The 12,945-nt window shown below is 42.5% G+C and overlaps 1 protein-coding gene across 3 annotated transcripts in view; it reads right to left on the bottom strand.

Moving 5' to 3' along the window:
• Nucleotides 1–12,921, bottom strand: part of LOC137151725 (kinetochore protein NDC80 homolog) — a 23,914-nt gene extending 10,993 nt beyond the window's left edge. The window contains exons 1-10 of one of the 3 annotated variants that reach the window (XM_067546093.1): nt 12,267–12,921; nt 11,767–11,874; nt 9,835–9,961; nt 8,787–8,959; nt 7,057–7,159; nt 5,197–5,286; nt 3,592–3,685; nt 2,671–2,777; nt 1,651–1,795; nt 657–862 (exon numbers count right to left, since the gene is read on the bottom strand). In XM_067546093.1, coding sequence (XP_067402194.1) covers nt 657–862; nt 1,651–1,795; nt 2,671–2,777; nt 3,592–3,685; nt 5,197–5,286; nt 7,057–7,159; nt 8,787–8,959; nt 9,835–9,961; nt 11,767–11,864 — 1,143 coding nt within the window. In that variant the 5' untranslated portion in view covers nt 11,865–11,874; nt 12,267–12,921. Of the gene's footprint in view, nt 1–656; nt 863–1,650; nt 1,796–2,670; nt 2,778–3,591; nt 3,686–5,196; nt 5,287–7,056; nt 7,160–8,786; nt 8,960–9,834; nt 9,962–11,766 lie in introns of all 3 variants that reach the window. The other 2 variants (XM_067546094.1, XM_067546092.1) reach the window with 2 other exon arrangements.
• Nucleotides 12,922–12,945: the final 24 nt, after the last annotated feature.

Genomic DNA, 12,945 nt, shown 5'->3' with positions numbered 1-12,945 from the left:
TGACAAAGGGCAGGGAAAACAGGAGAAGACATTTGAATCCGTACAGTCCGGAGGAAAGGGCATCAGACTAGGACTTAGTTACTGGGCCAGCTGGTGTAAGTCAACATAGCTATATTGAAGTCAAAGAAGTTTCACTAGTTTACACCAGTAGAGAATCTGGCCCCTTGGTTCAATTCGTAGTTCTGCCACTAAATTACTGTCGGTCATTGGGCAGGTAACAAATTGCTTGTGCCTCAGTTTCCTCATCTGTAAAATGGGGATAATGATGTTCAGGTTCTTCAGACTATTTCAAATTCCTTTGCTCTCTCTGCCACTACAGTTGAATGCAATACACTTTCCTGCTGTGGCCTCTTGGGGCCTGGATTTCCCTTGATTCAAGTGGGCATTGAATCAGGCCTTGGCTGCCGGTGCACAAACAAGTACCCGAACAGACAGACTCCAGGCCTACTGGAAGTAAGAGCAAAAATATGCACATGTGAACTGTAACAAATCATTTTTAAGCTGTTAGAGTCACTCAGCTTGCCCTGGTCTAGTGGTAATTAGAAAAATAATTGATAGCAACCGCTTCGGCTCCCAGCTTTTTCTTTTGTATTTTGACCCCTACTATCCAAACTGCCAGATTGCCTCTCCCAGCTCCTGCCAACGGCGTCACTCACCAACTTTTTGCCTCTCGCATATTTTAGCTCCTCGGCCCATAGGTGCTGCTGCTCTGTCTCTAGCTCCTTGGTCAGCTTGCCGATGGTTTGCTGAAGCTCATCTTTCTCGCTGTTTATTCTCTCGATGTCCACAGCTGTGTACAACTGATTATCAACAATGTGCTGCAGCCGGGCATTTTCCTGCTTCATCACTTCAGCTTCCAATCCTGTAGTCAACAACAAAAAGAGGAGCTAGAGATCTCTGGACATTTGCTAAGTTGCCACCCCTGCTTTTCCAGTAGGGACATGCCGTTCATCAGTGATGTGTACTCCTAGGTGTAATACTGATGCGCACTGCTTACACGGATGGCCCTCTCCGTCTTCGAAGTGCTCTACAAACTTTAACCTACCGCACAAAAGTGCGGTGAGCCTTAAGCATGGTCTCCACTTCAGGCTCCATGTGCACATTTCAGAGGGCCACGGCCCTTCTCCCCCTCATGCTGCCACTTTGTTCTAGAATAGGGAGATCCATTTAAAATCAGTAGATCTGAGTGGAGGGCTTTCAACTTTGGCAGTTGTGATTTCACTATTCAGAGTGGAAGGATTTTCCTTTAATTTGAAGCAAGAAAGCTTAGGTGCGAGATCAGTCTCTGCTTCCTTCCCTCACTGAGCTATGGAAGGAGACCAACTGTAAGGAAGCTGGTCCACAAGGGCAGAATCTCCCACACTCAACAGCCAGACAACTTACATCTCTCGGTCTCAAAAGACAATTCCTCTTCCCCTAGAAATCAAGGCAGTGTCTTTTAAAGATGCATTCAGCACCTTCTGGTCCCAGAAGCACTTACCCCTGCATGTACCACCTCACTGTTTTCCCATAAAGTTCAACAAAACTACTTGCCAAGTAAAATTCTCCTTTAGTACAAATCCATCCATGGAACAAATGTATTTCTGTTTTAGAGGCTTCAATCTGACGCATCATCATCATCCATCATCTCTGATGCAGCTTCCTCCTCACCTGATGCCTCACACTCCTCAGTGAGGCTATGTAATTTCTGGTCCAGAATGGCTGAATGGGATTCCAGATTGGTTACGTAAGCTTGATATTTTTCGACATCAGCTTGCAGTGAAGCTTTCAGCTTCCTCAGCATGTCTAGATGATCCTTTGAGAAGAGAGAAGAGTGTGAACAACCTAACTGGTATATAGAAGAATACCTGCTTTACAGTGGCTACTAGAAACATTAGTAGCTGGATGACAGATTTTCAGCTGCATTTTTTTTTTTTTTTTTTTTTTTAATTATCTGCCTTGGTACCAGCTGATTTTCCTCACAAGCCTAAATGGCGGTGAACCCTGCCACACTTTCTATCCCTGTACAATTCCTAGCCTGAAAGCCTCTTCCTTCCTTTATCTTATTTTGGCTTGTGTGGATCAAATTTTCAGTCTCAGCCTGCCAGATATTGTTATTCCAGACCTGATAAATTAGCTCTTGGGAGTTTAGAATTTTAAATTCCATCATTACACCAGCTAAACTGAAACAAAGAAACTAAAACTTATTGGAGAAAAGAAGATCAGAGCTGAGGCTGTCATGCATCACAGGAGTCTAATAATGCTTAAGTCTCATGTACCAGATGCACTGCAGTAAGTAGTCATAACTCTGTAAGGACAGGGAGAAGCCTCAACTCAGATTTCCATGAATTTAGAGCTTTAAATGAGAACTTTCATATAGGACTTTTTTTAAAACTAAAGCAAGATGCTATTAGGAGAGTGAGACAGTGACTTGGCTCTTCCACCAGCTGGGGCCAAGAGTGGCGAGTCTCTCAGGTGATACCTGCAGCTCTGGAGTTCATTCCCTTTGCAATACACCTCAGCCTCTTCTTATCACCTCAGGAAGCAAAAATGTAAGAGCCTCTGGTTCAGCTGCCCCCCATCTTGCTCAGTATGTACATGTTACTGGTGAGATTGCAGTATCTGGAGTCCCAGTAAGGGGAGACCCAGCTTTGATATAGTTAAAAGAAGTAGAAAGATGTGTTTACTAACCGGCTTGCTTGCTTTCTCTCTTTCTAGCCTTGCAAGCTCTTCATTCAACCTTTTGTTCTCTGCTTCTAAGGTCTCCATTTTGGAATTGTCTACTTTAAACATTGTCTCTGCAAGGAAACAAACTGGATCTGAATAACCCTTGAGACTCTACATTCATGCCAGACAACAGTTCTGCAACACTGTAGTGTCAGGCACTTGAGAAATGCTTAAAAGACAGGTGGCAGTGTCATCTCTTGTTATAGCATATCAACAGAAACCCGGTCTTGGGAACGAAACAGTGTGAAAAGGAAAATGGAAGTCAGTTTCCAATATTCAAAGTGATTTGCAAAGAGAAACCACACAAAAAGAGAGTCACTCTTAAAAAGGAGCACCTTGCAGTGTCCTGTGAGCAGGCAGATGAGCTGCTGCTAGTTCTAGGAGAGGGTGTGGAATCCCAACCCGATATCAAACCGGCTGTCTTAATCAATAGATGGTGAGCTTAGGACGTATAGGCAAAAAAAGTGGCTGGTGATTTTGGGTGCTCAACTTGAGACATTATAAAGGGGCCTGATTTACAGAAAGTGCTGAGTGCCCGCCCTCTGACAGTCAGGCCCCTTTAAGGCACCTCCAATTGGGCAACCACAGACTGAGGCACCAGAAGTCACTTGGACTTCTGAAAATCATGGCCGTAGTGAAGACACTTAGACCAACACTTTTAAACATCGACGTTTTCCTAATTAAGACATCTAACTATGAACTGAGGTGCTTAACTCTAGGCACTCAAATCCATAGCTGGACACCAGTATTTGAAAAATGCGGCTGTTTGAAAACGTTGGCTTTACCATAAGCCATGTAAGGAAGGCAATAAGTGTAACAAGGCCCAGAATTCTACTAGCCGGCACGTGGTTCCTTTCAATATATAATTCATATAGCCACACTTACTGAGTTTTGCCTGCAGTTCTGCATCCATCTCTTCAAAAGCCTCTCCTCCATTCATGAAATGACCATAACACTTTTCAGTGTACTCCATAAATAGCTGAAGACGAACAATGCGGTTTTTAGATCCTTTTAAAAACACATTAAGTAATCTTGACCCACAAAGCCACGTGGCAAATCAACATGTTAGTTAAATATAATTAAAATGGACATAAGAACCCAAGCTCTGTTTAAAGCTTGAGCATAATGACAGCCCATACAAACCACCTTGTTTAAATCTAAGATGATGCTTTAGAACAAGTTTCCAACTAGAAGATTGGGTTATTTTTGTTGCTTTTAAAAAGAAGCTTTCACTTCGGATCTTTTTGTTCCCTAGCCTGGGTGTCCACTTGCTCATTGCAGGCTGTGACTTGGGTTTCTCTGGGCCTGATATCAGAGCCAAAGCTAACCAGAACTATGTGGGCAGCATCCCAGGTGCTAAGGTGGGAAACCGACACAGGTTTGTGAAAATCCCTCTCCGGCCCCCACCACAAAGGAGCCAGCTTAGGCCTCACAGACGAAGAAGCTAATTTTATCTGAGGTGGGATTGGTACTCCCAAATCCGATTGCCATGTGATTTATGGGTGGGCAGAGAGGAGTAGTTAAACAACCAACCGTCCTCGGAGCAGAGAAAAGCTGCTGTGATTTGAGAGGTCAAGTAATTAGCTACTGGGATAGGGAAAAAGCCTTTGATTCACACATGTGGTCCCAAAGTGGGACCCCCTACAAGGAACTGGCCATGCCTCCATGCCACTTCATCCCAGTGTAGCATAAGCAGTATGTTCCCTTCATCTACTCCCACTGCTTCTGTGGGAAGGGCAGCATGTGCTGACAGTGTTAGGAAAGAGAGGTGGCTTCAGGCAATGGTCCAAGATATTGGCCACTTGGTGGGGGGAGAGGAAAACAAAAAACAAAAAAAAAACCCCAGAGGATGGCAGATCCATTCCTCTCCCAGCACTGTATTATAAAGGTACAAATGATGAGTACAAACTTCTTAGTCTAAAATGATTTGCCTTTTGAGTAAGATAGCACGTCTCCGCCATACCTCTCAATGTACTTGCCAAGGGTAGATCAGTGGTATCCTCGTTTTACACAAGGGAAAACAAAGCTGAAGTAAATTGCCTAAGACCACATAGCAAGTCAGTAGTAGAGTGAAGAACTGAGTCCGGCTTTGACCCCCCATCCCATGCGTTATCCAGCAGATCAAATTGCCTCCCGAAATAAGCTAGACATGAAGGCTGTTCTTTTCTCCCTTCCCTTCCGTAACTAATCCAATGGCGAGCGACATCCCAGGCCAGTTGTAAACCGAGGTATCCAACTGGTTATAGAAAGCAGTGTGGGGTTTTTGTGTTTCTTTGTTTTGTTATTTTAATAGAACAGTTCTTACGTTCACATTCTGTCTACCTCTTTGGAAAAGCATGGAGAACAATACATACTTGAGTATGAACAGAAAAAAGGCAGATCAAAATCCAAATAAAAAACCCCACACAAAATGGGAGTACATTTACTGCCTTCACTACTTTTCCTGACAGTGTAGTGAATGTTGTCTGATGAATTAATACAGTACGATACCTTTTGAAGTACAATTTCATTGTCTGCCTCTCCTGACCAGCACTGAGCATTAGCAAGCCCCTCTGAGTTCTCTCTCAGGACACTGTATATCTAAAAGGGACAGAGTGGAAATCTCACAAATTAGAAGTGCACATTGTTGACTGGAGATCCTTGTTCTACATTCCCCCTCTTTAGCCTCCATATCAGAGTCACATTTGTATTAAGAAAACAATTTAAAGAGGCAGAGCTAGCCCCCTCAGGGTGGTTTGCACGCCCGCGGAGCTCCCCATTTATTTGGTGTGGAAGCATCCTTTTATCTCCAAACAATAAGCTGAACCCTGGTACCACAGCAAAATGCTGAAAAAAGAATCTTGGGGATTCCTAGGCCAAAGTTTCCTTTGGCAAAACTGCATGGGAAATGATGTTTTGACGACACAGTAACCTGGTCAGGTGGACCCCTGACTTCATAGAATAGCATTACATCCATTGATGGAGCACTGGAATCTTTGTTAGCAGAAGGTTAGATGTGACACAATGTCAGCAGGAACGATGGAAAGAATGGATGAAATACCCCAGGATTAATGGGAGCGGCACCACATTCTGCTCAGAGCAGCCTGTTCAATTGTCAAAGTGTCAGTATATTTTGTCTGTGACTTTTATCAGTGAAAAACAAGTCCCTGCACACCACCTGGATAACTGACATGTACCTTACAATTAACGTAACTGATCCGGTCAAAAAAAAGATTCAGATTGCAGGGGTCAAACCATTAGTGAACTAATGGTAATGCATCTCAAAGAGATGACATTTTAATGGAATACCAACTTCTGAGGAAACACTGTTAAAATCATGGGAGGAAAGAGAAAACATATTTTGAGGATAAGCTTAAAGTGCTGTAGCTTGACTCAGAAAGTAGTCAACAAGGCAGGTGTACCTAAAAGCACCATAAAGTCCTATGAGTAAGATAGCAATCGCCTTAATGGGCTTTCACAGAGATCATCAGACTGCAAGATTTTGTACAAGAGATGGCTTATTTTCCCCACCCCCAGAAATGCACCCAGCTGGGTTCCACAATGTGCAAAGATTACCAATAAAATGATATTTTCTAGAGGAAAACAGACTGTGGATAAGATAAGAGGCAGTTACTGTAGAAAAAGCCACTTTTCCTCCAAAAGATGCAGAGACGTCATAAGCAGACAAAGCTGCTGAGGCATCTGATCTCAGTGAAAAAGCCAGACAGGTTCTGAATCTATTGCTGTAGAGCCATATAGCTACAAGAAGCCAATTCCAGACCCTGGAGGATTACAGAAGTGAATTGAGGATTTTAATCTATCAAAACCTAATACAGACCTGTTTTCTCTTGTTTATTCTCTCCTCTTACACCACCTACCCGCTGCAGGTATTATTTGTCATTATTACTACTTTTTATTTCTGTAGCACTTCATTGAGGATTTCAAACCACTTCAAAGAAGATAATGAATGTATACTCACAACCCACCTGTGCAGTAAGGAAGTATTACCGTACCCATTTTACAGATGGAAAAACTGAGGCATATGGATTAGGGGCCAGATTTTTAAAGGTATTTAGGCACCTAAAGAGGCAGATAAGCACTTCTGAAAATCCTACTAGGTGCCTATACGTTAGGTGCTTAAAATCCATCAATTTCAGTGGAAGTTAGGTGCCCACCCTGCTTAGGTAATTTTTGAAAATCCCACTAGGGGCTCTCTGCTTCTTCAGGCACCTAAATACCTTGACATTCTGGCCCTACCTAGTCCAAGGTCAATGGCAGAACCTGGAACAAAACCCATATTTCCCTACTCCCAGCTCAGACTCGTTAGATCAGAGCTGACTTCCCCTTTTTCTCAACTCAGTCTCGCCATACCTTGATGCAGTCTATTAACCACACTAGTGCAGCGGAGACCAGAGGCCAGACATGCAGTGCACCCACAGTGTACATGGAGCTTTTTGATAATGGAAAGGGATACCTACAAGGAAAGAAAAGTCAGAGCAGTTTCCAATTACTTGAGCGTGATTATAATCAGCAGAGAATGAAGACATCTTTCTGCCAAATAAATTTGATTTCTTGGACACACACAGACTTCTGCTTGTTTTATTGATGAACTTTCACTATTGTGAGAACTATAGATTATGAACTGATTTTTTTCCCCTCTTACAGGCATCAACAAAATCTGTCCGCTATGGTCAAATTGCAGTATCTTTACAACTTGTAAAGAAGTTTTTAAAAGCACAACTCAATTACGGACACCAGGTGGAGTTTGTGGCACTGGCAATTAGAAAAATACCCTTGAGTTGTAAATTGAGTATACTTTATCTGAAATCACTGAGAAATGACAAAGCCCCACTGTGTCATTTAACAGGGATTTCCCCAATTTTGGAAGAAATCCACAGTGGGACTGGTCAGGCATAGGTACATTGAAAAATGAAACTCAAGTAGTTAGATCCAAGGCTTTGATTGTGTGAAAAAAAAATCAAATCTACTAGTAGAAATGGTTCCTTCTGTTAGAAATATTTCCCTGCAAAATCAGAAACCCAAACAGAACAGCATCATGGCAGAGCACAGGAACCAGAAAGTAAAACAGCCATCTAGTTTCACTGTCTATGATAAACGAAGGGCAAATAGCAGAACAGAAGTGGTGAAAGAATTACATTTTAAAAATTATTTCAGTTTTCATGGGTTTGGGTGTTATCTTTACTATTGGTATGCTTTAGTCCCACACAAATTTTTGGGCTTAAGACAGGAATAACTGATTGAAATTCTATCACCTGTGTTACACAGGAGGTTGGACTAGATGATTTAATGGTCCTTTCTGGCCTTAAAAAAAAAAAAAACAAAAAACATCCAAATCAACTATCAATCTAACTCTCAAGTAATACAGGGAAGTGCATGTTTTAAACTAGAATATTTAGACTAAAGATGCTCTTGTTCCAGCTTCAAGTATTTTCCAGTGTTTCTTGAACACTGCAGCCCAATAATAGCTAGAAACGATACTGGCAAATAGAACCAACTCAAACTCTTAGAAGGGGAGGAAAACGTGGAGATTGAAACACTAGAGGACAGCAGGATATCTAAGGCAGTGGCTCTAAACCCAGGGCCCAGTCAACACACAGCTGCAGCCCATGTGACATCCTCAGGGCCCTACAGGTAGTGTGTATATATATATATATATATATATATATGTGTAGATGCAGCCCACGTAATACCCAGAGAGCTGCATATGCAGCCCACGATAAATAAGTTGAGAACCACTGCCCTAAGGGAACATGAAGTAAAACCAACGAGAGGCTGAGTTAAATCAGACAGTCATGCCGCCTGAGGGCTGCAGTGACCTGGTGGCAATGCCTTCACTGAAAGGAATTGACGCCTTGTATACCAAGGTGGCACCTGTGTTCCATTGCAGTGCCTGACACAAGAGCCACTGCCTTCTTCACACACACAGCCTGGATTCAGCAGTGGGGAGCTTTAGAAAAGATAAGGTGTTATCAATTTTGTGTTATCAGAATTTTTTTTAATCCAGATCTTTATCTCAATTCTGTCCCTTTGAACATAAGGGTGCCCACTTTATACAATCTCCGATCAGCTTTGGTACATACCCAAGTTCTTTAAAGACTTTTGGGATCTCCTCTTCAATTTTAGAATCAGGAAGTTTATAAGAAGGGCATAAAAAGCCATATATAAAAGCAAAAATTCTGAAAACTTCTTTAGTAGATGGAGTTTGGAGAGATTTCACAGAGACATTCTGGGCATAGCCATTCTCTACAAGAAACTAAGAAAGGCAAGACACAAAGATTAATGCAGACTAGTAATCAGATATTGACCAAGGTGAGGAATAGTAAATCTAGATTGCCCCTAAAAGAAATCAATATACATACACTGATCAATACATTCTGAATGCGTTTTAAATTTGAAAATATCAAGAACTCTCCCTCATTACAGCTACATATTTCTGGAAGAATCTAACATTCAAAAGGGTGATGGAGAGACTCAGAAAAAATACATACATATCTGATGAGCCAGTGAATAAGATGAGATTTGTATATGCTATCTGTCTATAGCAATGATAATCATAGATAGTTATTTACCTGCTGAGGACAACAATGCTAATTGAAACAGTGACTAATTGAACAGATGTTCATTGTGCCAGCACTTCTGATGGCTCAACAGTATCTGGTTTTTAACTGAAAATGTAGAGATTGCAAACACTAAATCAAATGGCATTATTCTTGCCCTTGTAGATGCTAATCTTCCAAATGTGACCCAACGCCATGCTCTCTTACTAAGCTGCACAAGAGAGATGCAAACTGGCCCCATCCATCTCAAGAGGGCGTTCATTTTGAAGCCCTACCTAAGTAAAGCAACTTTAATATCAACTGCTCATTTTATCAGAAAAATTCAGCTATTCTGGGATTGCAGGCATAACCTGATTAGAGCACCACCACTTTCCTCCCCAATCTGACACCTGCTTATCACAAGCTAGCAGCTTCGTCTTCTGTGTACCACTTGTACAATCCTAATGCTGTAATAGAATAAACTAATTATCACCAAAGATAACAACATCCCATGTTTGCATTTAGAGTACAACTGCATTATGAGCAGAAATAGCAGAAAGCAATGGCACACTGTATGGGAACCAAGGAATACTTCAGACAGCTGTCGGAGGCACTGCCGGATGTAAGCTTTGTCATGAAGTGGCCTGGGATCCTTTAACTTTTCTGTACCAGCAAAAAACACCCATAGAGTATTTCGTGACACTCCAGAACCACTTGTCCTGAAACCAAACAGAGAAGTTTAAACTGTTTTGGATTACATAATGTGTGCTTTTAACATTTATAGAGAACCCAGAATTACACCAGATAGGATGTCAAAACTGCACAAGAACTATAAAATCCTCATACTTCAGAGCATAAACCAACCACTCAATGAAGGCAGTTAGGAAAAACTGCCCCACAGGCAAATTATTCCACACTTGTCCATTATAGGGATATTTACACATTCCTTTTGAAGCATTTGGAACCTGCTACAGTGGTCTCCTACAGCAGTGGTTCTCAATCAGCGGTATGCACACCCCTGGGGGTATGCAGAGATCTTCCAGGGGGTACATCAAGATATCTGCCTAGCTGTACAACAGGCTACATAAAAAATATTAGTGAAATCAGTACAAACTAAAATTTCATACAGACAATGACTGGTTTATGATGTTCTATAGACTATATACGGTAATGTAAGTACAATGTTTATATTCCAATTGATTTATTTTATAATTATATGGCAAAAATGAGAAAGTAAGGAATTTTTCAGTAATAGTGTGCTGTGACACTTTTGTATTTTTATGTCTGATTTTGTAAGCAAGTAGTTTTTAAGTGAGGTGAACCTTGGGCTATGCATGACAAATCAGCCTCCTGAAAGGGGTATAGTAGTCTGGAAAGGTTAAGAGCCTCTGTCATATAGGATAGCAATCTTCCTATGCACTTACATGATCCTTATTAACATAGTAATTGTGCTTAAAAGCTATGTGTCTACTCTCTAATCAAACAAATGAAAAATGAAACAGGAAAAAAAAAGCGCCTTTGAGGAAAAAACAAAAATCTTTTACGTCTCCTTTATACATCAAAGCAGAAAAAAAAAGGGGGGGGGGGGACGGACAAATCCATTTTCCCCCCTTTGCAAGCCACTTTTACAGTGAAGCTTAGATTTTAACTATTCACCATTTTATATAGGAAATACTGACAGACACAAGTTAAGCATTGTAACAGTACCTCTTCACAAAGAAGTTGGTTTTTGCTTCGGAGTATCACCCGTGTACTTAGATAGACTCAGTTTCCCTATGTAGGATCGTTCTCTATAGAACAGACAGTGACACTGTTTAAATTAAAGAGTTGTTGTGCTGCTGCTAGTAGCTTTGCAACTATTGTTACGAGACCCAAGGTTATTAGGAATCTATTTTAATTACATTTCTGGATTTAAAAAACAATGTGATTATTCACACGTTGCTGTCAGAAGCACCATTTCCTCCACAGTTTCTCGGTTTGTGTGGGTCTTTTGCACAGCAACAATGGAAAGAAAAGACACTGAAAAATAAGAGTGTGACATAAATAACCCCCATAGGCAAGTGGGCCAATTAGATGGCATAGTAGTAATTTAACTCATTTTTAATTGACAAATGACTAGTTTTGAAATAGACAATGTCCCTTTAAATAGCTTTTAAAAAAAAATCTTTCATACTGAAAATTTTAATTTGGAGTTAGTAACAAAATTAGTTTACAATGCATTATTTTTAAATTGACATTGTTCCTTTAAGTCAAGTCACTGTGGTCTTCTTGTTTCCATGAACCTGCCTACACAGGTGAAATTTACAGGAGGTACTACCAATGCCACCTATCTAAAATGAGGTCTACATTATAAATTTACACCAGTATAAATAGATCACTCAGAGGTGTGGTTAGATGTGAACTAGACATCTAAGTGCCATTTATTGTAACAGTGAATCCCTTCACACCAAAGCCACAACAAATAACCACAACCCTCCTCCTCCCAGTTACATCACCATAATACTCTGAGAGCAGCAGCACACACCTTGCTTGAGGTGTATGCAGACTGCCTCTGTCCTGGACTCGAAGGGGCGGCAGGGAGGCCTGGCCATTGCTACCACTAGAAGATGAGCTCCGTTTCATCTTGTTTAAGCTGCAAGACAAAGGACGGTCAGCCAAAAAACCCTCAAAAGGAAAACAGGAAATATTTATCTTATATCTCAGAGCAACTATTGGAAAACCCAGGCCAAGCATGAAACCAGGCCAGAGACAGGAATGGGGGAAGCAGCAGCTCAGAGGGTATTAAACAAGTCCCCCATGTTAATGAGTCTCAGGCAAGCTCTTTTCCTCAGTTTGGCTGGTGAGAACAGTTTCCATGGGGCCTGGGCCCAGTTTTGGTTTAGTTTGTTTAACTCTTCTGTGGAGTCCCTGATACAGAAACATGGCCCATCACTTCCACTCCCCCATGCCCCCTTTAAATCAAGCCCCCACATCTCACATCCCTTGATCCTTTCCTCCAGTAGAGGTATAGTCTATTCTCAAAACCTCTAACAGGGTGGCAGGGGACCATTCCAAAAGCCAGATTCCCCACTCAGTTGTGTGGCAGAGAAGAAAAGTTCTTCTGGTCCCCTCAACTCCTCAGAAATGCCGCACCCGTTCTCCTAAAACCGAAGCATAGGATACAATTCGTAGCCTGTTTCCATCAGAGAAACACAGAACTGTGCCAATGAAAAGAGAGGGCCCAGATCTCCCACAGAAGGCGCACACCGCCTCCACGGTCCACACATGTAGGACCAGCAGAGTGCGGACTGCAGCCTCATTGGGCTGTGAACGTTTGGTCTCCACACCCCGCTCTGACAGGGAGGGGAAGAGAAGCACGGGAGTATCTGATCAGTGCCTCATCCCGCGAGAGCCACTGGTGTCAGGCTCTCTCCCGCCTCCAAACAGCAGCTACATATTAGGGGCGGGCCACTCGGGCAGCTGGATATTTATATGCTAACCCCCAGCGTCTGGGCGCCCCACGCTGCAGGGGAGGGGACAGCTCTGCCCCCAGGTCTGCGGGGTGCGGTGGGGGGGCTGCACCGCCAGGAGGATGCCGACGGTGCTCTCCCCTACTACAACGCTACAAGGGCCCAGCAGGGGGCCCGCCTCTGTCCCCACGCGCCGCACGGAGAACTCAGAGCCGCGGGGTCCACCAATCACAGGCGCCGCACGCGCGGCCTGG

Source organism: Emydura macquarii, unplaced genomic scaffold (genome assembly GCF_026122565.2).
Source record: "Emydura macquarii macquarii isolate MOO-44397 ecotype Brisbane River unplaced genomic scaffold, CSIRO-AGI_Emac_v2 contig_1119, whole genome shotgun sequence".
Lineage (NCBI taxonomy): Eukaryota > Metazoa > Chordata > Testudines > Chelidae > Emydura > Emydura macquarii.
This window is presented reverse-complemented; position numbering and strand designations above follow the sequence as displayed.